Below are 27393 nucleotides of genomic sequence, written 5' to 3'. Positions count from 1 at the left end.
CAGTTTGTAGACCTGTTGCTGGGATAGGCAGGAATAGCATAAACAGAGGCTGGAAGGTACCATATATGTGGGTGACAGCAGAAGATAGGAATTAGGAGGGCAACCTGAATGGGAGAAAGGAGAAAGACAATGTTTACTTAGCTGATTCTCAGAAATTTTGGTCAGTGATGCTACTTTTAGATGGGTCCATGAAAAGGACCTTAAATGCCTGACTTCAGTGATTGGATTTAAGCCAATTGGCTACCACATACTCTCCTATCCTCCTGGGGTCAGGCCTTTTCTGTCCTGGTAGCAGAGAAATGCACTGACAAGTTTTGCAGACTGAATGACCCTCTGTATCTTGTTCTTTTATTTATCTTTGTTTGGACAGACGTCTTGGTCTTCTTCCAAAGCAGACACTCAACAAAAAGCATCCTCTATTTTGGCTATTCATTATAGTATCTGCTTAAATATATCAACTATTGCATCTATAATGACCTAGGGATTTTTTTCTAATAAATTATACTTTCACATTGTTTTCTCATAATTTTTTACCATAAAATTCCTTGACAAAAGCCTAAAGATTTTTCTAAGTAGGGTTTTTATTGTTGATGTTATCAGATAATATTAAAAACAAGCAAAACTTAGAGCTCTGTGGAGATACTGAAGATATAACCATTTCATAAGAACAAATATCTTTGTACCTTCACCTCAGAACTTTAAAAATGTTGCTTTTTTGCTGTAGAACCAATACCACACTGGTGAAGTTCATTTTGAAGAAAGTTCAATGACTTTTCTTTTAACGTTTCTTTTTAAATTACTTTTGATCATTGCTTGCTAGAGACTCTGAACCCATTACTCCTGGGACATCTATAGGTAGTGATATTTTATGTCCTTTAGCAAGTGCTTTCTCTTATTCATTGTTAAACTCATCTGTGGTGCTATATAGACAATGATGTCATACTTTGTCATCATCCTATTACAGTATTCATTTTACAATATAAAAGGCTTTTTAAAAAGTGTTTATTAAAGATTTTATTTTTTTTTACTTATTTTGAGAGAGAGGAAGAAAGAGAGCACACACATAGAGAGAGTATCCCAAGCAGGCTCTGTACTGTCAGCTGCCAGATGCAAGGCTCAAACTCAAGAACCATGAGATCATGACCTGAGCTGAAACAAAGATTTGGCTGCTTAAACCAATGAGCCATGCAGGTGGCCCTAAAACGCTTTCTTTCTAACAGAAATGTGTATGGACTGAATTCAGCACCACTGTCTGCCCCATATCCCAGCTTCAAATTGTATCATGTCAATCTGAGTCTCCGCTTAAACAATACTGTTTGTTAGAGCTAAGGCCTAAATATGATTATCTGTATATCCCTTATTTAGACCCCCAATAAGTTATCGACTATGCCATGATTTTTTTCAGGCATGTTTTTTCTGTATTGTAAGTTCTGTCTAACTTTTTTTTCACTTTGTAGATGTTTCAGCAAGTTTTGTATGCTTATTCTAGTAAATGACCAAGTGGAATATTTGCCCTAGCCTAGTTATTTTAAATTATAATTAGAAGTGAATACTGTAGTGTGGTTTGAACTCTCACCCCATCATATTTTAGGAGCAATTTGGAACCAGTTTTGGATTAGGGACACTTTCAAAGAAGTGATAGTTCTTAATCTTTTCTTAAACATAATTATATTGTAATTTTTAATCTTGGGAGAACTCAATTAAAAAAGGAAACCTATTAAAATACTAAAGGAGAAAACATCAAACCAAAGTAACAGTTTTCTCCACTCAAAGAAACTCTGACAAATTTTAGAAAGCTTAGTATATCATCTTAATCCGAGTTTATGAGCTATCAACACTATATTAATCCTAAATTTTCTTCCTTCAGCTACAACAACAAAGAGACCTCGTCGTCCACGCCCCAAAACTAAAACCACACCCCATCCAGAAGTACCTCAGACCAAACTGGGTAAATATGTGATTTCTGGTTTAAGGAATCCTAGCAGTCTACCCCAGTTGGGATCCTAAATTCTATGCACATAGTTGGCACATGTTCTATATATCTCTTAGGAGTAAAAGCTGCTGGTTAGTGAGCAGAACTTGAGATACCTGAGTATCTCGTTCTTCCTGTGTAGGAATCTTCTCCAGCAATGACTGTTTTATTTACTTTTCATGCTATTTGATTCCATTCATGTCTTAGGATAAAGCTTGCTCAGTATTGAACGAACACAATCAATTCAAGTGGACTTCTTTTATTAATCCCCTCATAACACCCATAACCATATTAGCAGCTATGAGATACATAAGAAGTGGGAAGTATGTTTTATCCCCTAGTATGTATTATAGTTGTAAACAAAAGCCATTCCTGCATAAACATAGAGAAAATAACATGAGGCAGCCATGTTTACGCAAGTATGTGGCCGGGGGTAGGGTGGGGGGTGGTGGTGGTGGTGGCTGTGTGTCTATATGTATAACTTCTCAGATGGTAGAAATGCTATGTAATAGGTTAATATCTGGAGCAGGACAAGGATCAGGATATTAGAAAGAAACTAGTACAGAGTTTGGGTGAGTGAGTGGGTAAGGGAACAAAGGCTGACAAGCAGAGAATATCTGAAGCTGGCCTCCCAGATACAGAATGATTTCTAGGTGCTCTCCTGTTGAGTGGGCCCATAGGATAAATTTAAGGGAGGCTGAGAGGTGTACTTAAGACTTTAAATTTGACCTACGGGGCTTCAGTGATCCTTCTGCACAGGATCATGCTTTTTCTGCTCTTAAAACTGAGGATACCTAGTTTAATATAATATCAAAAACAGGGGTTCTTTCTCACCTTACTGTATCAAATGCCACTCTTTTCACTAAAGACTTAGTCTCTTGGCTGGTGTAGTATCAGCTTCATTTTGGCTATGTCTGGTATGTGTGGTGAACAGACCCTAAAATGACCCTTTACTCTTCAGCCCCTCATACTTCCTGCCTCTTGGTATTACAGATGTGTGTAATCCATCTTTTCCCTGCCCTTTCTCCCTTAGAAGGCTTAGAAGCATTTTACTGTTAAGATGAATTTTCTGACATTTCATGCATTCACAAAAATCTCTTTGGTTTCTTTTATTGATTTTTATCAGTTCCTACCACAGTCTCTGAACCAGTTTTTCTTAGAACCGAGGCTCCAGGGACAACACTAGGTAAGGACACATTACATCCATCAGCACCTGCTTTTCCTGCTCATTTGAAACCCACTTCATCACCATCATAACCACAGCTTCTTCTGCTTCATGAGACTTTCATGTCATCCTCTATTGTCTGTTCAGTTATCATTCAGTTACTTCTTTGTCATTCTGTTACTTCTTAATATACTGAGGAGAGTTAAAGCAACTCATCTGTTTTTAAAGGAGCCAAGTATGAACTTAGTCTAGTATATGCATCTGCAATTTAATGCATGTGAAAGTACGGCATCTTAATCCACGTAACCTGTTAATCACATTATTTGTTTGTGAGTTTCAAACATAGGAGGGTTGGGGTGAGAGTGTCTGTCCTTGGTCTAAGCTCTCCATGCCACAGCTGTTACAGTGTGGCATGATTCTTGTGCAGATCTAAATTCCTACAATTTTATTATGTGCATCATTTTGTGTTTTTGTTTTGTCATTTTAGGTAATGGTGTGGTCTTCTTTCAGTAAGGGGTGAAATAGAAATGAGCTCAATGATAATCAATTTAAATTATTAGTACCATCATTAGTTGAAATTCACCCTCCATCTTTCCCACCACCACGTAACTCAGTAAAGTTTTGGAACTTTTATCATTTAGAGATACTTGTGAGAATATCCTTGATATATAAACTCATGTTTCTGTGTGACTTATGTTTTTCAGAGTAATGTAAATGATATAAAGAGGCAATTATCGAAATGGGGGCAAATATATTAAGCTGAAAGGAAAAATTTTCTGAAACTCAAGAAATTAGAAGACATATAATCCTATCCACAGCTTCTGGAACTAAGAACATTCTGTTAACCTGAAGTTTTCTTCCTTTAGCTCCCAAAGTACCTCACCAAACTCACCCTCCACATCCCAAACTTAAAACCACAAGGAGTCCTGAAGCACTTGACACTGAGCTAGGTAAATGTATATATCCTGGTTAAGCCTATCCCAGTGGGGCCCAGAGAAAGTGAAGGGGCAAGTCAAAGTAGATAATGAGAACATGGTTGGAGGGGTTTAGATGATAGTGAATTTCTCAGGCTTGTGAATGAGAATCTTCTCTCTAAATGTTTATTTGATTTCTCATTCAATTCTTCTTGTTCTTGAAATGTTAAATGTGTGTAGTGGAATGAAATAGGTACAGAATGAATATATGTTTGGGTAAATGGGAAATTGTTTCTTGGTAACTACAAAGTCAAGTCCAAGTCATAAGGATCTAGGATAGGAATTGGCATTTTCTATAAAGGTCTTGAGAGCAAATATTTGGGACTTTGTGAGTCATGTAGTTTCTGTTGAACATTTTTATTTTTTTCCTTTTTAATTTTACAACACTTAAAAAATGGAAAAATCATTCTTAGGTTTACATGGAATATATGAAAATAAGCTATGGGCAAGATTTGGCCTATGGGCCATCATTGGTCAACCGTTGATTTAAAGAATCAATAATCAGAGTAGGCCAGAATAGTTGGGAAGGACTGAGCATTGAAATCACTATAGATTTAGATGGCTGGGTACAAAGGGGATGGAGAAGTACATAAAGGAAGGACACGTGTGGAGGGCCAGTGAGGGAAGGCAGAGGCTTTTCTCACTAGTTGAAACTCTAAGGCTTCTAAGTTTGATCAGAAAGGGCATTTTTCTGAGGCTACTGTTGCTAAATGGGCCCAAAGGACCAGTTGAAAGGTATTTTTAATGTTGGCCTAAGGAGTTTGAATTTATTTAGTAATTATCAATGTTTGTATATAGTCAGGCTTTGCCTGAGCATTGGACAGAGAGCTACCCGGCTATACCTCAGACTGAATGCCCGTCCCTTCTCCTGTTCTCTTAAGTATTCTGGTAGGCAAAGCTCACTGTCTCTTTCCAAAGACGAGTTCTTAACAAGATTGATGTGGTCTATTTTGGTACATTATTTAGACTAGGATTATCAAAGAGTGAGACACTACAGGGGCACCTTACAGGGATAATTATCTACTACAAAGACCACTCCTATGTGATGAATTGGTACCCGCGTGCAGAGATGCTGTATCTCTCAGCTCAGAAAGTGAATAGTTTTTGCTTTGTACTCTAGACACATTAGTACTTAGGTACAATTAATTTTGCAGTTCTGAGATTGTATAAATATTTAACATTTCATTTTGTTTTTTATTATTTTTGGTCAGTTCCTGCTATAATCTTTGAACCAGTCACTCCTATGAAAGAGACTCCAGGGACCACATTTGGTAATGCCATTTTCTGACCTTCAGCAAGAGCTTTTTCTGCTCATTGTCAAACTGATTCCACTTGTCATTCAACTACATTCTTTATCTTATGAGTTGAACATAAGGCCCAAAATGATGCTTCACTCTCTTGTTCTTAAGAGAGTCATGCCTGAATCTAGTTGGGGATATCTTTTTGCCCTGTAACTTACTTTAAAATTTTTTCATGCCACCTTCTGTTTTTGTCTTAATCTGAGTTCTCTGCTAAGGCAAATATCATATGTTCATGTGAGCACCTAATCCTGATCTGTGCTAACCAGGCTATGACAGGGAAGTTGCTTTATATATCCTTTGTAGTACTTTTTATCTGCCTGTTTGTTTTTGTTGTTAACTTTTGAGTAATATGTTTTTAGTGAATTGTCAATCAGATAATGTGATCAAGGACAGTAAGTTTAAATAGTAAGCCCCATCCTTAGGGTGAATCTGACTACCCCTTACTCACCACCATAGTTTAGAAATAGATGATTCTTAATCTTTTAAATGCAGTCAGGGTACTCTAGGAGAATGTGATAAAGGGGTTCATGACTGGCTCAGTTGGTGGACTGTGCAACTCTTGATCTTGGGGCTACAGGTTTGAGCCCCACATTGGGTGTAGAGAGTAAAAACAAATTTAAATATTTTTAAAATATATGATAAAAATACTAATATTGACTCTCTGCATTAATAACTTCATGTTTATGTCATTTTGACCCCCAAATATCTTCAATAACAAAGGAAGATACAGGAACATAGTAGGGGCAAATTTTTCACACTAGAAATGTATATATTTTATGAAATTCAAGACAAATCTGTCAAGCTTTAGAAAACATTTTTTTTAAACTTCATGATTTGCAGAACCATCAACTTTAACTAAAGGTTATCTTTTTCCACCTCCAAAGACATCCCAGTGGGAATGTCATTCATAAACCAAACTTAAAACCACTCCAAGTCCTTTAAGATCCTGGGACTACACCAGATAAAAACTGAGTCCTTTGTTTCAGAAGCCTGAGCTTTCTATGAAAGCTTTGTTTCATAGCCTTATCTATTGACAGTGTAAACCCACATAACCCTCTGATGAGGGAATCATGAAGAGTCCTTTCCCGTTCAGTGTTGGTGAGAAGTACATGTTTGGAAGATACATAATTTTCCTCTTGCTCAGGGTAGAAGGCAACATGTTTTACTTAGTCTGCAGGCTAGTGGAACACAAAAACTTTTCTTGCATAAAAAGCCTAGAGAAGGGAAATAAGACAGGGTGCTTTCACAAATTCAAGGTTTTTGTTGGGTACATCAAGTGCTAGACTGATTATGTCAGTTATTGAAGAAGTAAAGCATCATTTTGGGCCTCAGTAGATCAGGGAAGGAGTTTGGGTCGTGACATCACATCAGAATTTGCACAAGTGGACAGGTGAGAGAGAACAAAGACAAAAAAAAAAATAGGACACGTTTAGAGGCCACCAGAGGGGCAAAGGTTCTGGGGCTTTGAAGCATCTGTCAAAACATTTTTTTGGTGATTCTGCATTTGGATAATACCACAGGAAGTTGAAGGAGGGCTTGAATGTTGCACTCAGGAGTCCAAAGTTGTTCTCATGAGCATCAGAAATCTCTTCTTTCCACACTGGATAAAGTTTTCCCTGCACTGAGTGTGGATGGGTGCTTTACGAGTGCCACAGACTGAGTGGGTGCCCCTTACACAGTCCTCTTGAGTACCTTTCTATAGATACAAGTCACAAAATCTTTCCAAAGATGAGTTCTCAGCAAGGTCTTCATAGCTATTTTTGGTTATTTGTATAACGGCTACTTGGATATTTAGGAATTTTTTCTGCAGCCGTAATTTGATAAACATGGTAGATGTTTTCTTTATTCAACACCCACTAAAGTGCAAGTTAGTTTTTTACATGCTTTTTCAAGATGGTTAGTAAATGCCTAAAAATGTGCTAGAGTCTACCGTATTAGATTCATATAATCCGCTATCTAGTAGAACTGTTTCCCTCTTTTGCTAAACAGAGACCACAGGTAATGACTATCTCAGGAGATGGAGAAGTCCCTAACTACAGTTAAGCCAAATCTGGACAAAATAATGCGTTTTCCTTCATATTAGTTTGCTAAGTCTGCCATAACAAAAGAGACTGGGTGGCTTGAACAATAGAAATCTATTTCTCACAGCTCTGGAGGCTGGAAATTTAAGATGAATGTATGAATAGTTTTAATATTTCCCAAGGCCTTTCTCCTTGGTTTGTAGATGGTCTCACCTTTCTGCATCCTCACATGGCCTTTCCTCTGTCTGTGAGCATCCCTTGTGTGTCTCCCTATTCTCATATGGTCATAAGTCATATTGTATTAGGGACCTGCCCTTGCAACCCCATTTAACCTTCATTGTCTCTTCAAAGTTCCTATCTCCAAATACAGTGACATTTGGGAGTTAAGGCTTCAACATAAGTATTTGGGAGAAACACAGTACACTCCACATACCCTCCATCTATAAATAAAAATAATAATTCTAGAGGCAATGTTGCACTGGAAAAATACATTTTGAAGTGAATGTTGTAGCTCTTTATACATATTTTAAAAACTTCTTTTGCTTATTTTATTACTTCAGTTCCTGTTACAGATCTTGAACCTGTTACTGTTAGAACTGAGACATCTGGGACAACATTAGGTAATGATTCTGTGCCATTTGCCAAATGCTTTTGCTGTTCATTGTACATTCCATTCAGTCTCCATCTCCTAGATTTTCCTCCTTCATAAGACAGCCACCATCATCCTCTGTTGCCATTCAATCAATCTGAAGAATACTGAAGCCTCTTAAAAACAAGTTTCCTGTTGTTTTTATGAGAGCAGACATTAGCTTAATTCAAAACATTGCTGCCATTTGGTACGTTTGACATTGTCGTGTTAGCTCATGCTCCACTGAACAGTGTTCTGTGTTAGTACTAAGTTTAAAACAAGTTGGGATCTGTTTCTTATCTAGGCGGATCAGCAATAACAGCTACTCTTAGACTCCTTTGCACATCTATGTTTTAAAAAAACTATTTGTATGGTATGTTTGTTTCTTTGTTGCTGCTTTAAATAATGAGATGTTTTATTACTAACTTGATAGATAGGAAATGATCTAAATCTGCAATTTTAAATTATAAGCCTTTCCCTTAGTGTGACTCTAGCCTCCCCTCCCCTTGCACCAGGGTTGAGCCCTCCTCATTTTTTCCCAGTGAAGAAGTTCTGTGAGTGTTTAATTACAAGTGCTAATCTTCATGCCTTGAATGAATTACTCAACTACATACATGAGTTTGCCCCAAAGTACCATCAATGATAAATGAAGATACATTGGCCTAAAAGGATTGAAAATTTTAAATTACAAAAAATTGCCTAGAACTTTTGAAAATCTAACAGCTTTTGTAAAAACCTCTCCTCGATATCCAGAGCCTAAAGACCTAGAGTAACACAAAGTTTTTCTTTCTTCAGCTACCAAAATGTCACAAAGACCCCGTCGTCCACGTCCCAGACCTAAAACCACACCGAGCTCTCAAGTACCTCAGACCAAATCGGGTAAATGTGATTGCTTGATTTAAGGGTGAACCCTAGTAGCCTATCCCAGTGGGAACCCCAAGTAGTGCCAAGCTGTTCGTCGCTCTAAGCCTGAAGTCATGAGGCATGGTCAGGTGTCTGAGAATATGGCTGCTTTGCCCAGGTGTCAGAGAATACGGCTGGTTGAGATATATTTGATTCCAGAATATCTTACTCTATGTGAAAGTCTTCTTTTATATGCACTTAGTATATTTTTACTGTCAATTTCTGTCAAATTTTAATGATAAAGCTTCTTTAGAGTCAGTATATGTAGTTCAAGGAAACAAAAAAATATAAGGAATATAAATTACATCCCTTGCATATTTCTGGACCAATATTGAAAATTGCCAATATTGATGTGATAATGGTGAGTGATATGCCAGCTATGAAAGACTTTCTAAAAATGATGGAGTTGGGTATATGTTTGCATGATACATTAAACACTGACCTTGAAGAGGAAAAGACAAAGGTGATCTAGACTTGGACCTTGGGCCCACTACAGGATTTGAATGAATGGAGGGAAAAGTGAATCAAGGCAGAAGGGCTGGACATGTGGGGTGGTAGGGGATCAGCCACAAAGGCAATCCAGTGGGCCTAACACAGAATGTCCTACTTCCAGATGGCCAAAACAAGGTTATTGATGATGCTGCATTTGTAAGGGTCCAGGCAGACAGTTGAAAGAGAATTTTGAGGACCCAATTCAGAAGCTTGGATTTGATACAGGGACATCAACTGTCTTCGATTTCTACTTTATTTGGGCTTTGGCTGGACAGATAATCCACTAAGTATTTTAGACTGAGTGACCATCTTTATTTTGCTCTTTTATGTGTCATGATGAATTCTTGGAAAGATAAGCATAGTCTACTTCAATGATTAATTTTTATATCTATTTCAAACTTATAAACTGTTTATTGCATCCATGTTTACTTAAACATAGCAAGTGCACATTTTCAGCTTCCATAGAAATACAGACTGATAAGATTTTTTTAAAGACCATTTCTTTTCCAAGGTTGTTAGATAAATGAATAAGAATATTTTCCAGTGCAGAGTTTTCCATATCAGAATCCATTATCTAAAACCTAGGATAATTTAATGTTGCCTTCTTTAAGGCAATCAAGATAATTCAAAGGCTAAGCCGAAGACCATGATTGTAGTTTCGCCAAATGTGCAAAGAATGATTATCTACTCTTTCCTTAAGAGGTTATTTTTTGTTTGTGTTTTTGAGGAAGGGTTGACACACAAGTAGATTTGTTTGGATTTGAATGTTCTGACTTTTTGTGTATTTTAAAATCTCTTTGGTTTACTGTATTTTTTGGTGAGTTCCTGCTACAGTTCTTGAACCTATCATGCTTATATCTGTAATAACAGATATACTGGCTTTTCAACAAGACTTATTCTGCTTGTTTTATAACCCAGAATTTCCTCTTGTTTTATATTACTGTATGTCATTCTTTTAGGCCATTCATTTACATTCTTAAAATTATGAAAACTCTTAAAACATATCATCTGTCTTTTCATAGAGAATCAGTCATTCATGAACGTACTTTAGGGCATTTATTTGCCATGTAATCTATTTTAAATTGTTTCACGTTATTTTGTTTAAGCAGTGCTTGCAGTTAAAAAAAAAAAAACTTTTTCAAACATACTATAGGTATCTACCTCTAACTTAGTTACAAGCCATTAACAGCTATCCTGAGGCCAAAAGAATCCATTCATTTCACATCTACATCTCTACCTTTTTATTTTCTATTTCTGCAGTATTTTTTTTTGTCTTGTTTCTATTTAGGTACTAATGTGTTCTTGTTTTAGTAGTTATGTAGAATGTATGAAAGATTGAAAAATTGAGTTATAAATCTCAGATTTAATATGACTGTCCTTGATAATACATTAAAATTTAGCAATGGTTCTTAACCTTTCTGTTGTCCAATCAAACTGTTCTGTGACACTTTGATTATAATTACTAAACTTTATTTCTTTAATTAGAAATGGATTTTTTTCTTCAAAGACTATTCTGTGCTAATAGAAATTCGTAAAGGAGTATACATGACAAAAATCTCAAGCTGGAAAGGCAAATATCTAACAGGTTGTAGATAATCTCGAATCATGTTTTCACCTCTCATTGCTTCCAGAAAAGAGGTAATGTAGTTGTGTAGTAACCCCAGAATTTCTTCCTTCAGCTTCCAAAACATCACAACAGACACGCCGTCCACGTCCCAGACCAAAAACGACACCAAGTCTTGAAGTATCTCAGTCCAAACCAGGTAAATAAGTATCCCTGGTTTAGAGTCTCAGCAGCCTAACCCAGCAGGATCTCAAGAGTAATTCCAGTGGTTGGGAGTAACCAATAGGCCCTATTAAAGATATAACTCATGTTAAACAGAATTTCCCACTGTAGAGATGGCAAGAGGAACACAGTAGGGAGACAGCTGTGGGGCAACCAAAAGCCTCATAGCTCCTGAGTGAAATCTTCTCTATAACTGTGCCTTTTATTAACTTCCATTTGTCTTCAAAATAAAATTCCTTTAGAAAAATTATGCATATTCAGTTCAAATTAACAGGGTCTTCAGTATCACCAGGTCATATTAGTGTCTTTGGTGGGTGTACATTAGATGTGGGAGACATGTTTTAGTCCTCAAACCTGCAAGAAAATTGAGAACAAAAGCCTTCCTCAATAAGATAGAAGATGGCGTTAGAGAGCATGTATGCAAAGATGAGATTTATTTCTGGGTGCTCTCAACAAAATGTGCTAGGTACGTAAATAGGATCAGGAAAAGATTAGGAAATAGTGGGGCCTTGAAACCACCATAGTACATGGATGACTGGAAAGATAGGTAGGAATAAAATCAGAAAGACTGTATATATAGAGAGACAAACCAAAAGAGATAGTCTAACTGTAATACTAGTATAGAGAATGTCTGACTAGACCATGGTCATCAAAGCTTACTGAATCTTGATTGGTCCATGGACTCTTATGGTGGAGATTCTTAGGCATCTGATGGAACAGTTGAGACTTAATCCAATAGACATCAGCAAATTCGTCTTTGCCCATGAGGGCATGTTCTTTCTTTGCTTAGAATAGAGGGATACCCTGTTAAATAGATCATGCTTCGGCCTCACTTTCTTTCCAAAGTTGTTAGTAATACCCACACATCCCACTTTATTACTTAAAATCAAATCATCAAAGGAAGAATAAGGAAATAGCTACCTGACTTAGGTATGGCCAAATTTGAGGAAATCAACAGTCTACTTTTCTAGTTTAACAGTTTGTAAAAGTTGTTACATAGTTCTAGAAAGCATATTAATAAGACTCATTTTGAAGCAAATGTCTTGAGGGTTTTTTTATTAAACAATCATTTTGTTTATCTTTAATGCTTTTGATCAGTTCCTACTTCAGACCTTGAACCTGTTACGCTCAGAACTGAGACTTGGGTAACAACACAAGGTAAAAACACATGCTCCTCAGTAGGTGCCTTTCTTTCTGATTGTCAGACTCATTCCATCAACATCATACCTGCAGGTTCTTTTACTTATAAGGTTACATCATCCTCTGTTGTCACTCCATTAAATTCTTCATCCTAAAAGTATTGAGGACTTTGTTCAAACAAGGTATTTCTTTTAAGAGAGCCATGCATAAACCTAACTCAAGTCATCTGTTGTACATGTAACCATCTGAAACTGTTTTGTCATCTTGTATGCTTTTTAATCATGTTTTGTTAAAGCTGGGTTTTGACTCTACTGACTATTATGGCATTGGGAAGTTTCTTTGCGGATCTGAAGTTCTTCTCTTTTGTTTTTTTTTTTTTTAACTCTCCATGTATTATCTGTTCTTTGATTAACTTTTTAGTTAATTACATGGCCTTACCTTAGTAAACTGTCAAAGAGTTTGTATCTATCACCACACCATAATGTGTTAGCAGTGGAACTTACCCTTTTGTTCAATAGAAGAGTGCTATGAACAGTTGTTTCTTGAATAATTTTACATGACTCATTCTCAATGAACTTGGATTTATAAAAGAATATATACTATTATATTAAGGGTGAAAGTTTCAAATTAAAGGTTAATAAGGAAAATTTACTAAATGTAGTAAGTTTTAGAAAATCTGGAGTCATGTGTCATGCTGTCCTTAGCTTCTGAACTAGACTCTGTAGTAATTGAAGATCTTCCTTCTTCAGCTCCTAAGACATCGAAACGAACCCGTCGTCCACGTCCCAAACATAAAACTACACCAACTACTGAAGTACCTCAAACAAAACTGGGTAAATGTGGGTTTCTGGTTAAAGGAGTAAGTCCTAGCAGCTTTTGGGAGTCTGGGATTGATGCCAGTGGTAGAAGTGATAGCCCAAGTGAGCCCAGTGAGGGTGGGGGCACTAAATGATCTGCGCTGATCCCCCTGTTGGGTAAGCAAAGGAGAACATGATTTGGGGAGACATGTGTGGCAGCTGAATCCCTTGTGCTTTCTGCATAAAGATCTTCTATTTTAATGTGTATTTTATTACTTTTGCTTATTTTGTTCCATACTTCTCTAGCAGACAAAATGTCTTAAATAGAACCAGTCCTTTTTTATTTCAAGAAACAGTGTCTTCCATTTCCCCACAGCTACATCAACAGCTGTGAGGATATCACAGATGTAGCCTGCTTGTTTTTACTTCTCAGGCTGTAGTGTAGTCAAAGTCAAAACCTGCTCCAACAGGAAGCATTTAAAGATTGAACCAAGGCGATGTGTCTGTGCAAATCAAGATTATTTTTTTGCAGGGGTTATAAACATCTTTGAGCATAGAGAGAAGTTTGTGAAAGACAGGAATAAGGAGTTAGAAATAAAGTGAGTCTTAAAATCATGGAGTTTAACAGAGACAAAAAGAAAGGAGGTATTGAGGCCAGCCAGAAGGCACAGGGCTCCTGGAACAAGGGAGATACTGCTTCTAAGTGGTAAAGATAGGGCTGAGTTTGGAAGGGTCCATAAGAGCAAGTTGAAGAAAGTTCTTGAAGGTATGACTCAGAAGTTTGGATCTGACCCTAGTAATATTAGTGGTCTTTCCTGTGATCTCTTCCACATACACAGGGTACCACATTTTTGTGATTAGAGCAGAGAGCTGTTCGACTGGGTACCACACACTGAGTGGTTGTTCCTTAACCTGATTGCTTATTAGAATGATTTTGCATCACATGAGGCCTATTTCCACTTACGAGTTCTCAACACGATGAGCAAGGTTCACTTTGCTTTGTTCTTTTCTATGACTCCTTTCAAATATAAGTGCCATTCATTGTATCCATCTTATTTAGACTTGCTATTTTCTTAAAGCTTCCACAGAAAAGCCAATAATTGCCGGGACATTTTCATAAGTCTCTATTTGGTAAAATGTCTACACAAGTTTCCTAGAGCAGTACTTGGAATTAAGTACTTAAACACCTAAGAGCATATTGTGTTGACATTGAAATGCTTACCAGATTGATAGGTCAGCTATCACTGACTATCTCGTAAAAGAATATTTACCTGGTTATAGGGTGACCAAATATTTTATACATTTATTTGAAGCAGTGTTATACTGGTTAGATTTTAACTTGCTGACTTTTCACAAGTGTTGACTTCATTGCTTTTCATTAGTTCCCACTACAGATCTTGAAGCTGGCACTCTCAGAACTAAAGCTCCAGAAATCGTGGGTAATGAGAATGTGTGTCCTTCAAATAGTGCTTTTCCTGCTGATTGTCACGCCATTGTGGCCACAGGTTCTCCTGCATCTTACAACCATTTCAACACCCTCTGCTGTCATTCCATTGTAGTCTTTATCTTGAAATTATACTAAACTCTATTTCAAGTTACCTGTTAAACTTAAGAAAACTGTGAGTATGCTAATATGAGGACATCAAACTGCCATAACTGTTTCATGTGATCATCTGCATGTGCTGAAAAGCACTGACTGCTTTAAGCTTCTTTTCAAACATGAATTTCCATCTGTCCCTTATTTACACTGCTTCTCCCTCCTCAATTTTACAAATGTCATGATCTTTAATTGTATTACTTTTTATTGTATTAGGATCTGTGTGATTATATTGATGGATCTATTGTTTCAAAACAAGATGCTTTTACATAATTGTCAAAATTTTAAATGTGCCTAAGTCTTGAGACTTTAAATGAAAGGCTTTTCATGATAGAGTACGGTAACTCTTTCATGAGAAGGTTAACAGTATTTAACTTTTATTGAGTCAAGGATTACTTTGAAACTTTGAACACACCCTATAATGTGTTGATCCTGATGCTTTCAAATAAATAAACTCATTATTGTACCCATGATTATTTCAATAATAGGCATTTATCTCAACTTGTACAGAAGTACAAGTAGAATGATAAATGCTTTTTTCAGTAGAGTTAGAAAAGTATATATTATCTAACTGTAAGAAGTTTGTCTAGCAGAATTGTGCATATTAGCAACAGTCAGATAATCAAACATCTGGGAGAACTTGTTGACCACCATGATATTTAGCAGAGTACAATGCTGTATCTATCTTATGAGTTTAATGGGTACTTTTCCACAGTGTAGTCAAATCTGCAGAGGAAGTGTCTCTTTTCTGTTAGTCTTGAGGCTTAAAAATTGACTCTTGCAGTTAGCCTTGAAGTGAATTTTTAAAAAAAACTCTTTGGTTTCTTTTATTATTTTTGGCCAGTTCTTCCTACAGCCCTTGAACCTGTCACTCTTAGAACCAAGGATCCAGAAACAACATTAGGTAATCCAGCATTTGTGAACAGTTTTTTCCGGCTCATCATCAACCCATTCTATCCTAATCATAATCACTTTGTCACCATCTTTATAAGACTCTCTTGTCATCTTGTGCTGTCCTTCAACTTTAATTTTCTTCTTGAGAGTATTGAAAACTCTTAATGGAAGTTACCTGTTGTTTTTAAAAGCTATGCATGGAATAAGTCAGAATATCTGTCAACCATGTAATCTTGAACTTTTATCTAAACGGGGCTCAAATTGAAAGCTGAGTTTCAAAGTTGGCAATGTCTATATCTCCTCTAGACCAACCAAACCATAGCAATTCACATGGTATCATAGATTCTTTGGAAATTTTCTATTTCTTGGTGTGAACCTAAGACCCCACTACCTACAGCTTGGCCATGGTCCTTTTCTGCTTTTGAGGTTAGAGATTTATGAGATTCCTCACTCCTTGACTTAATTTTATGTGTGAGTTTTATCTCTTAAGAATCTGCAGTGATTAAAGAAATAGTTAACAAAATAGAAAATATTTCAATCTTGAAACACATATGCCTTGAATTTCAAGAAAATATAACGTATTTTAGAAAATCTAGAGCCTTGTTTCCAAAACCATCTTCACAGGAGTAATCCAAAGTTTCATCCTTCAGCTCCTAAAACAGCACAACGAACCCGTCGTCCACGTCCCAGACCTAAAACCACATCAAGTCCTGAAGCACCTCAGACCAAACGGGGTAAATATGCTATTCCATGATTTGAGGGGTGAACCCTAGCAGTCTGCCCCAGTGGGGTCCCAAAGAAATGCGTCTGATGGGAAGTGACAGCCTTCAAGGCATGAGAGGTATGGTTAGCAACTGCTTCTTGAGTGAAATTTTTGGTCTCTCTAAAGATGTGTTTATAGCAAGACTGGCATAGTCACTGATAATTACTTATTGCTATATCTGCATTTAAACACATGATCTAGTTATTATGGTCATGATTACATAAGCATAAGTATTATTTCAGCTTCCAAAAGTTGTCACAAGTTACTTTCATATATATCTTCATATACATTGTCTAAGCAGATTTTCCAAAGCAAGCTTTCATATTGGTTAGAGTCAGAATATCAAACATCTTAGAAGAACCTCATAGTGACCATACTAATCTGCATAGCAGAATTTAAAGGTTGTGACTACTTTCTGCAATGACTTGTTCCTGACTCGTTTGACCAAATTCTCAAAAATAAACTGGTTCCTGTCAATTCAAAAGTTTAAAAAAAAAGTCATTTGAAACGAATGTTTTGAAAGAAAAATTAAGATTTTTTAATGTGCATTTATACTTTTTCATGTTCCTGTTGTTGCTTTTGGTTAGTTCCTGCTACAAGCTTTGAACCTGTTATTCATAGTTCTGAGGCTCCAGAATCAACATTAGGTAATGATTTTTGTGACCTCATTACATACTTTTTTATTCATTGAAAACCTACTCTATCACTGTCATGGCCAGAATTGCTCCTGCTTTCTTAGACTGCTCTTGATCTGTTTCATACTTCATCTTATATGTAGTCAGGATTCTTTTTTTATTTTTATTTTTGAGAGAGAGAGAGAGAGAGAGAGAGAGACAGAGACAGAGTGTGAGTGGGGGAGGGGCAGAGAGAGAGGGAATCACAGAATCTGAAGCAGGCTCCAGGCTCTGAGCTGTCAGCACAGAGCCCGTCGTGGGGCTTGAACTCATGAACTGTGAGATCATGACCTGAGCAGAAGCTGGACGCTTAACTGACTGAGCCACCCAGGCGCCCCATTAGTAGTCAGGATCCTTAATTCAAGTGCTGCCTATTGTTTTTAACAAATGTCCCTGGACCCAGGAAATCTATCTGCCATTAAACTTCCTTTAAAATTTCATTCTCTGAAGTGTCTGAAGTCTAAATTACAACCCATCTATTTGGTAGTTAGATCTATAAAATGATAACAATTAAATACCATGAAATCTTTCTGATCAACTTTCTATAAGATTTTTGTGACATACGCATTATTCTCTTCCTATTTTCAGTGATTGTTTTTCCCTGTTATATTAAATTATCTAAAAAAAAAAAGTGCTTTCTGGAAGTGCAAATAATAGTAAATACAAGCTACAGTCTTTTCCCACCACAGAAGATTTTGGTTATTCTTTATCTTCCACCAAGCTTAGCATTGATTCTTAATCTTCACTAACTAGGAATCTCTGAGTAATTACATTAATATCTATTCCTCTAATTAACAAATCTTGTTATTTTGTTTCCAAAACACTGTCAGTAGTGATAAGAAACAGATTAGTAAAATAAAATGTTTCAAACTTAGGCAATAAACTCAAGAAAATCTAATGTTTTAGAAAACACAGTCTGTGAACAGTGCTTTTGATGGTTTCTAGACCTATAAACACAATAGCAACTCGATTTTCTTCATTTAGTTTCAAAAACGTTGGGGGGAAAATAAATCCTCCTCCCAAACTTTAAACTTCTGGAAGTTTCACAGCAGGAATCAAGAAAGTCAGTGATTTCTAGTTTGAGTCCTTCCAGCCCATTTCAGTTGGATCCCAGGGATGACGGTGATGTAGTTTGTTAACTTTCAATTCCCACCTCTATACCTTCTAAGAGAGAGAAGGCACAAATTGTAGTTAGTATCTCTATAATTGCATGTTGACCAAAAGGATCATGGTTGGGGAGATTTATATAGTAGCCAAATTCATCATGTGCCCTGCAGAAGGATTATCTCCAACAAAAGATGCATCTTATTAAATTCTCTAACCACTCTATTTCATTTATCTTTTTTTTGAAATTGGCAATACTTATTTGGCTTACTAAACAAAAATTTCCTTGCCCTCTGTGTTCCCAGAACTATATTAGCAGTTGGGTGGGGTGAGGTGAGGAACAGAGATAGAGACCAAAGTAAGAACATATTTCACTTGCTGAGAAGACTTCGTACAATATAACTGTGAAGAAACACTGTTCTCAAGTTTGTTTGTTTGTTTTTTTTGTTTTAAATAAGGCAATTTGCTTATACAAAAGCAGCTTGTCTAATTGGTAAGAATATAGAGAGAAAATACTTAAAGGAAACAAAGATCTATGTTGATTGATAGAGAATAGTTGGGCTTTGAAATAACTTCAGAATTTTGCATTAGTGGGCAGGAGGGTGGAAACTGCAAAAATAAAACAAAAAATCTCAATACCTATTGAGATTACCCAAGGGGGAGGTCCAACTAGAACACAGAACAAAACACGCCAAATGGTACTAAACATATTGGTAATGATACTGTCATAAAATCAGCTGTAGGAAGCTCTTAGAAAGCCCTTGTGGGAATTCATATTCAGATACCATAGTGAGAACCTAGTTTTTTCTCAAATAGGCTCTTGCATTTTGTAGGATGCTTAAGATCAGGGGTCAGCAAATTTTTTATGTAAGGATGTTAGATGGTAAATAATTTAGACTTGTAGGCCATTCTCTGTTGAAACTACTTGATTCTGCTGTAGTATCTCAATTGAAGGCAACCAAAAGCAATATGTAGATGATATGGAAATATGCCATGGATCATCTTAACTTGAGGGTGTTGTTGTATTCCTATAAAATTTTATTTGGATTTTATACCATTTTCACATGTCATAAAATATTACTCTGAAATTTTTTCTGTCATTGAAAAAATACAAAAACTGTTCTTAGCTCACAGATCAGGCCAAGGACTGGATTGGCAGGGCCATAGTTTGACAATTGCTGTTTTAATAATGTATACTCTGCATGGCTCTCCACAACCGTGTGATTTTTGAAGATCTATGTATTTCTATCCATTGCTACCTTTATCTAAAACCTGTAAAAATAAATTTTCCATAATTACTTTGACAATTTAGATGCTCTTCTTTCAGCTCCCACTGAACTGCAAACTCTTACTTTGAAACCAGTGACATCACCAAGCCTAGAAATGACACAGAGTCAACCTGGTAAATAGACTGTTTTATCTGTCTGGGTACACTGTGAGCCTCAGGGAACATTTTCCAAGTGTTAAATTTTCAAATATAAAAAAAACAAGTAATACACATTTAATAACTCGATGCATTGTACATGCTCTTCCCATGATTGCATACTGGTGTTAAGTTAGTTACATATTCATGGCAATTGTTATTCACCTGATAGACATATTTATCTTCATTTCATTGTGTATACTCTGTATCACATAGAGAATAGTCAAGTATGTGGATTAAGCAGTCAACAAAACCACTTAGAAGAATTGATTTTATCCCTTATTTTTCACTAACAGTTACAAACTTGTAGTTCTCTTTAGTAATAAGCTAAATGTGTGCTCTGTTCTGTGAAAAGAAGGTTCGTTCAGTTATAACCATGAAGGAGGGAGAAAGTTCTCACTTAAGCACAGGTCACAAAACCACCCTATACAATACTGCCCTTCAAAAATGAAAACAAACATTTTAAGTTAGGAATTCAGTAGCTACTCCCTGGCATATATTTTGAAACATCAGATCTTTTTCCAGCATAGGGTTATAATTCTTTTCATCTCCTTTGTGTATCTTCTAATTAATTAAATGACATTTTTGTGCCTGTGATAGTACAAGGTACGGTTGTTAATAGTTACCTACAACACTTTCAAAATTAGGAATTCAATTCAGTTATTTGAGCTTCCCATCATGTTATTAATAATACTGTTATTATCATAACAGCAAACATTGAGCATGACATGCAAACAAAGTGCAAGACACTTTTCTAAATAGTATTTAGCTTGTGTGCATTCCCAATGCTGGCAACAACCCATTCTTGATCAATTGTATCATTTTGTGTTCTCTGCTAGTTTCTGAAGTCCCGGAATTCATTACATTAAGCATTGAGTCATCAAAGGAAGCTATAGGTAAAAAACATTTTCCCATCGAGAAGTCAGGTATATGTGCTTTTCCATCTCATTGCAGAAGTCATCTTTGGATGCCCTCATGCTTTGTGACATTTCATAGCTCTTCACATCTTGTCTGTGCTCATCCAGTGAATCTTAAAAGTCAGATATTACATACAGCACGTTGTGCTAGTGTCTGCTGTATTGCTATGCACGTTTCACAATTTTCTTAGTTGCCTTTCACTCTGAATGCAAAATTTAACATTCTCATCATTCTTTAAATATGAATATGAACATCCTGTTTTTCATTTTTATATTGTTTTTAGGTTTCATCCCCATGCTTTTTAAGGACTCTTTGTCTTTTTATTAGTAGAATACTTAATCAAAATATGTAAGGAAGTGAAATTACCTGCTTTACTCCAAGTAGAAATTGCTGAAGACCCTGACAGTTACCGTGTGTATGTGTGTGTGTGTGTGCGTGCGTGTGTGTGTACCCTTGCCCACACTGAACACTGCCTTCATTATCTGCCTTCACCTCTGCCCTCTTAAATTGTAGTCATTTTCCTAATCTACCAAAACGTTATTTATTCTCATGAATATATCTACTTAACTAACCTCTGTTTACAAAGTCAACAGTGTTCTATTACAGTGTTTTATGAGCTGCCCACCACTAACCAGCCATTCCCTGTTTATTCCCTAGCACCAACTGTAACAGATTATCTATATCCCTCTGCCAAAGCACCACTCAGTCCAGAGGAGCCAAAGACTGCAGGTGGTAAAGGTTCTCATGCTCTCATTCATTTATTCACCAAATTTTTAATTAGCATCTGTTATGTCCATGGAACATGGAAGTTCAGGCTGTGGTATTTGTTCTGCAGTTGAATTCATTTGAAGAGCAATAGCTTCCCAAATTCTTGGATTCTTAACACTAAAATGACAACTGACTCTCTGAACACAGAAATTCTGGTTTTCTGTGGTATCAAAGTATGGAACATAATGGCATTTGATAGCCAGCTACTGACAGTTAAAACATAAATATTAGTTGGAAAATTAGTATTACGGAATAGGATTTCCCCCTTGTTTCTCTCTTTTCTTCTCTAAATCCATCGTCCTATCTATAAAAAAAATACATGCAAAATCTTAAGAGATGTGTTGACATTCAAGAAAGATATACTTAACTATAGCTTAACACCTTAAAGTTTTCTAAAATTGTTCTCCTTTGTTTTGATACAGTTGTGGAATCTATTACAAATGTGTCTGAACCACCTGAGACCACGCTAGGTAATGACACACCTCAGCAGCTTTTGTTCTCATTGCCACCATCACCTGAGAACCTCAGGTTCTCTCTCATTGTGAATTCATGTTGCAACATCATTCTTTGCCACTGCAGTTAATTTTCTTTCTAGGTGCTTCTGTTTGTAACCATTGTCCAAAAAGTTTCTTCTTCTGTTCAGTTTTGTATCTAGATGTTGGTCTCTTTCTTTACTTAAGTCAGTGAAACTTTGAAATCTAAAGCATCTTTTTCCTAACACTGAACATTCTGCCAGCTTGTGTCGAATATTTCAGTTTTCTTTTTGTATGATGATCCATTTTATACTTTCTGCCCTAGCAACGTACTTTCCATTAACACTCATTTCATCACATTCGTTTACATGTCTGATTTTTTTTTTTTTTTTTGCCACAATTCTAAGTGAAATTCAATGCTTCTTCATGGGCTCACGCTTTAACATTTCTTATTACTTTGGTTTGCTCTTTAAGGTTACTATCTTTCTAATATTGTTCCAGTAGTGTTGAGGAGGTACTAGTTTGAAATGAGGACTTAAAAGTAAGGATATTGCTTACTTTGAAATTATTTGGTAATCTGGCATCTCAGCATTTTTTAAACTAAACGCATTATGAAGAAGTAGGAATGCTATTTTGCTACAGAGTTGCAATTTCTTTTTTTTTTTAATTGTTACCATCCTTTCTGTCATCAGTACTTAAAGTTTGTGAAGCACTTTCATAACCCCAGGTACTTTCCTTCAATTATCATAGAGACATCTCCTCTGCCTTTCCAAACTATAATCCTACCCAGCCCAGATGAGCCTCCGACTGAACCGGGTAAATATTATTTTGTATTTCATGTAGAAGGTGAGTGTTTGCAGAATTTATAAGAATGGAAAGACAGTATGGGCACTGTAGACATCAGAACACCTAACTTAATCACTCTGCTCACAGTCTTTGATGGGGGATCTGACTTCCCTGATGCCCCATTTCTCATCCTAATAGACATTCACTTGGCAGCGTTATGAATATTCTTTAGGCTATGGCTGAAAAGCCCTTCTGAGCTACTCTGCAAATGTTTCAAACAGGAAATAGTATTGTTGCTGGGAAATAACATTTATATTCCATTTTTATATATAAATATGTATCTTAATTTTAAATACTTTATCATCTTAACTAGTTTTACAAGTCCTGCAGTAATGTACAGAATATTTTAAGGTATCTAATTTGTGTTGGAGATTAACAGATTTCACTGTGTGGTCCCCATAAAGGGGTACAATTGGCCAGTCACCTTATCATTATTCAGGCCCTTTACTTCTTTCTCCTCCCCTTTCTGCAGCAGTTGGACCTTTCACTGCATGTAAATAAGAAAAACTGACGTGAAACCAGCTACTTAGCAAGTCGTCAAGGTTTACTTGATGGTGGAATTTGAAATACAGGAAAACAGATCACCAATATGGATAACTAAATGTTTGGCCTCTTACAAGGAAAAATCCTCTCAATATCTATAGGCTTTCTTAGCGTGATAGTTTATCATAAATAAGCCCAAACTTGTGTTTTGATTGTTAATAAGCTATTTCATATGGCTCTATTTCCAAAAGAGATATGAATGTTAATTGTATGCATTGTCCTCTAAAATATCTCATTAAATTTTGCCTACCAAATTGACAGTTTAATTTTTACTGAAATATCACCTTAACCACATTAACTGACTCTGTGCCAGTCATCTCTAACTTCTCCAAAGTTTAAGTAGCTGTAATGATACGATCGGAATGTTTCATTGTGAATACTATTAGTAATATCTACCTCATACCATGGGAGAAGCAAATAGCCCATCAGGAACCTCAGCAAGCCAAGGAACTTGGTAGTCAGAAAATCACAAGACTGAAAGAAATTCTAGAATCACAGAATTTCAGTATTGGAAGGGCTCTTAAAAGTCCTGTTACTTTTGAGAGAGAAGCTGAGGCTGTAGACTGAGTGATTAGCAAAGGGAGCTCTTAAGCCTTCAGGCTCCTAAACCAGCACAATCTCTTGCATATATTGGTGTTCATTTCTCTCCAGGCGATCCCACTGAAGATTCCACTGAAACCACTGCATGCAGACTCGATAGAAACTTCTAGTATCTAATAACTCTTATTTTCAGCCAGCTTTCCTTAGGTGCCTGAAACCCAGTGACCTTGGAAACCATTTTGTTTCTCCTAAGCTGTTTATACCAAACACACTAGAGTCCATACAAATGTGTTTCCATAAACTGCAACCTTGCATTTGATAATTACTTTCCTCCGGCAGGATATACTTCTCATTTTCTTGGTAAAGAAACAATTGATTTTTACAGTGACTGTCCTAGAAGTACTGCAGGAATCGCCCAACAAAGGAATAACTTTCTCAGGAATGTATCCTTTGAATTTCTATTCAGTTTTTCTTCCCCAGCATGACCAGTGAAAATTGTATTATGTTGACTAAGATTTTTTTCCATTAGCACTTGGTATTAAAATACCATCCATTTTCTAGGTATATTTGGAATGTGACATACCAGCTTTGGTTTTAGAAGAAATTGTATTTATCTGCACTTAAAATTTTATAGCAGATATTATTGTAAAATAGTATGAACTTGTAATAAGGATGAATTCTTACTATGAAATTTATTTTTAACCTTTTAAAAGGTATTTGAAGTAGATATTTCATCTGCCGGCTGAATATCTTGGATATCATTTAATGTGCTTTCTTGTTTTGTTTTCCATTATAATAATATAAGAAATTTATCTCTCTTTGTTCTGTGGTTCTTTGAAAGCTTGATTTGCATTAGCTGCTGTGTATTTAAGACTTCATCTTTGAGATCCTAGAGGCTTAGATACTGTGATTCTTGAAGCGCTTAAGAGCTTCAAACCTATATTCTTTTTTTTAGCTCCCAAGCAGATACCACGTGCTTCTCCCAAACCAAAAACATCTCCACGTCCGAGAATCCCACAAACACAGCCAGGTAAAGACATGTTTTATATTCTGGCCTGAAGAATTTGATATTATTGGATTTGTTCTATTGAGTTATAGTCAGTTGGGTTTTTCACCCTTGTAAAACAAGTCTTCCTTTGAAATACAAGAAACATTCACATCTATTTGTGAACTTCATCAAAAAGTATGTGATTGGAATAGCTTATTCCAGAAAGCTTCCCTGTTAATACATTATTTGAAGAGGGAGCTGGAGAAGAATGGAATTTCTTCAGAGTAGCCCGCCTATTCCCATCGCCTCTCCGAGCGTGGGAATATTTGCATGGTCCTGGAATGTGCTTCCCCCTGCCAATTACTTACTTACTTACTTACTTACTTACTTATTTATTTATTTATTTATTTATTTTTACTTCCAGTAGATTTTATTTAATAGTATGTCATGAAGATTTGTTTTTATATATATATATACTCTCCTATAACATAATGATAATATAATATTGCTTTGGCTGTTTTGCTGTAAAATTGTGATAAGGACCTGAACAAGAGTCATTATAAACTGTTTTTCATTCTGTTCAAGACACTCTTCTTTGAATATGATTAAATCTAACCCTAACTTCTCAACCAAGATTTTGTCCAATTTTTCCAACTGCCTTGGAGGATGTCTAGTTGGGGCTACCCTAAACTTGACATGCCTCAGAGCTCATTATCTTTTCCTCCTTTCAATTTCTCATTTTTGTCTGTGGTAGGTTCTCAGTATTTTAAATCTAATTTTTGCTCCTCTTCCTCCCCGCCCTCTGCAATCCATCTATTAATAAATATGATACCTTCGTTTCTTCGGAACATGTCTAGCATTGGTTCCTACTACAAGCATGTACTGGTGTGTTGTCTTTGATCTTCTTTTTTCTCTAATTTCAAATTATACCACCCCTCAGTGCTTAAGTGATTAACTCATTTCATCAGTTAGTCACTCAACAAATATTTCCTGCATTCTGTGGCCTGTGTGCCAGACATGGGATATGAGACAGAATTGTATCCATCCATGGTCAAGGACTTTACAGTCTAGGCTCATCATATAAATTTAAACATATCATTTATACATGGTCTACTTCCAAAAGTTATGAGGGTGCACCTACTCAATTTACTAGAAAAGGAGCCTTCACTACCACTTATGGTCTGGGGAAGGAAAATGTGAGCACCATCAAAATTATGCTTAATCGAGGTAGTAGTTCTTAATTCCTACCACTGATCCTTTAATCATATGTCAGTATCCCTACCAAAAGAAAAAACTGTAGATTTGGGCATGGTCTTTAATATCCGATTCTAAGAGAAATTTTGCCTATCATTTTTTTTCTCTTAAGGGAAATTCCTTAAAACACAGTTCTATGTTTGACATCTAGCTAATGATTTTAAATCTGCTTTAATGTATTTTTAAGTGTGTTTTCTTTAATTACTAAAGCTTTGCTATGACAATAGTATGATACATAGTGTAAAGGTACCATGGCCAAAATTCCCTAGAATACAAAATTTAAAATAATAACAATAAATACACTGGAAGCATTAATACATAATAAATACTATGAAAAACAATGATTAGTAAATAAATAATGATTAATGAATAGAATAAGAACAAAAAAATCAAAGCAAGGATATTAAATTGGTAGAAAATTAAAATCTGACCTTAAAAGCTTAACAGATAAAATGACATGAGAAGAAGCAGCTCTCAGCTTTTTATTTAAATGTAAAGCATAGAACAAAAGTAGTAGAGAAAGGAGAAACAGAAGAAAGCATGAAAACTTGATGAATGTTGGAAAATAAAAGATGAAAAATAAGTGCTTGAGTGTTAAGACATTGGGAATATAAATTCCTGGTTAGTAAAATTTTTAAAAGTAAAGGAGATATGAGGTAACAAAGAAGACATTTGTCATTTTATCTTTTTGAGCTACATACTCTGTACTTATAGAAATACATGTAGTAAATTGGGAGCTTACTCTAACTTCCCATCATTCTAAATTTCAAGATTGTTTAATTTTTATTTAGACCTTTAGCCAACCTTGTTCAACAAGATATGCAACTTCATAATGGATAGATTCATATGTTCGATGCATTCCACTCTCTAAGCCTGAAATTTTGGAGTGGTTGTCAGCCCATAACAAGACAGCCTTTTGATTCTGTTCCCACTGAGGCAACACTCAGCACACCAGCATCTCCTGTGGAAAGTAACTGCAAACCAAATACTTCTAGCTTGTCATTGCACTTAATGCAAGAGAACAATTTGGAAAATTGATTGTGAAGAAGTAAGTGTATTCTAATTATTCCCCTTCAAAGCGGGTAAAATTAGGAATTCCCCTACCCAAGAGAATGATCTTACTGAATAGATCCTAGCAATGTTTGTGTAGCATGTATACGTATGTATCACTAAATCTTTCAAAGGTGAATAATCAAATGCTGGTACTTTCTCCCTTACCCTTGGCTAGATCTTGTAAATTTCAAAAGGCCATTTGGGAGAGAGAATGTTCTGTGCATATGTACAATACCAAATGCAAATTATTATTGCTAGACTGTAAAGGGATCCCTGACAGTAGAGTATACAACACCAAGTACAACACAGTGTGATCACCTGCTAATTTTTTCAGATTGAAATGCTATAATTGGGCATGCTACCTCTCTTCCTATTT

At 36.0% G+C, this 27393-nt stretch overlaps 1 protein-coding gene across 13 annotated transcripts in view; it reads left to right on the top strand.

The window, feature by feature from the left end:
• The window catches only part of LOC102970387 (ABI family member 3 binding protein), a 257824-nt gene that overhangs the window by 157679 nt on the left and 72752 nt on the right, over positions 1 to 27393 (top strand). For 9 of the 13 annotated variants that reach the window (XM_042998592.1, XM_042998593.1, XM_042998589.1 and 6 more), the window contains 19 exons: positions 1868 to 1948; positions 3099 to 3158; positions 4004 to 4087; positions 5323 to 5382; positions 7994 to 8053; positions 8857 to 8940; positions 11136 to 11219; positions 12341 to 12400; positions 13132 to 13215; positions 14562 to 14618; positions 15621 to 15680; positions 16321 to 16404; positions 17021 to 17080; positions 19539 to 19613; positions 20474 to 20530; positions 21210 to 21281; positions 21743 to 21790; positions 22544 to 22609; positions 24678 to 24752. In XM_042998592.1, coding sequence (XP_042854526.1) covers positions 1868 to 1948; positions 3099 to 3158; positions 4004 to 4087; positions 5323 to 5382; positions 7994 to 8053; positions 8857 to 8940; positions 11136 to 11219; positions 12341 to 12400; positions 13132 to 13215; positions 14562 to 14618; positions 15621 to 15680; positions 16321 to 16404; positions 17021 to 17080; positions 19539 to 19613; positions 20474 to 20530; positions 21210 to 21281; positions 21743 to 21790; positions 22544 to 22609; positions 24678 to 24752 — 1311 coding nt within the window. The remainder of the gene's footprint in view (positions 1 to 1867; positions 1949 to 3098; positions 3159 to 4003; positions 4088 to 5322; positions 5383 to 7993; positions 8054 to 8856; positions 8941 to 11135; positions 11220 to 12340; positions 12401 to 13131; positions 13216 to 14561; positions 14619 to 15620; positions 15681 to 16320; positions 16405 to 17020; positions 17081 to 19538; positions 19614 to 20473; positions 20531 to 21209; positions 21282 to 21742; positions 21791 to 22543; positions 22610 to 24677; positions 24753 to 27393) is intronic. The other 4 variants (XM_042998588.1, XM_042998590.1, XM_015543727.2 and 1 more) reach the window with 4 other exon arrangements.

This window comes from Panthera tigris, chromosome C2 (assembly GCF_018350195.1).
Source record: "Panthera tigris isolate Pti1 chromosome C2, P.tigris_Pti1_mat1.1, whole genome shotgun sequence".
NCBI lineage: Eukaryota > Metazoa > Chordata > Mammalia > Carnivora > Felidae > Panthera > Panthera tigris.
Note: the sequence above shows the minus strand (reverse complement) of the source record. Positions and strands in the feature narration are given on the sequence as shown.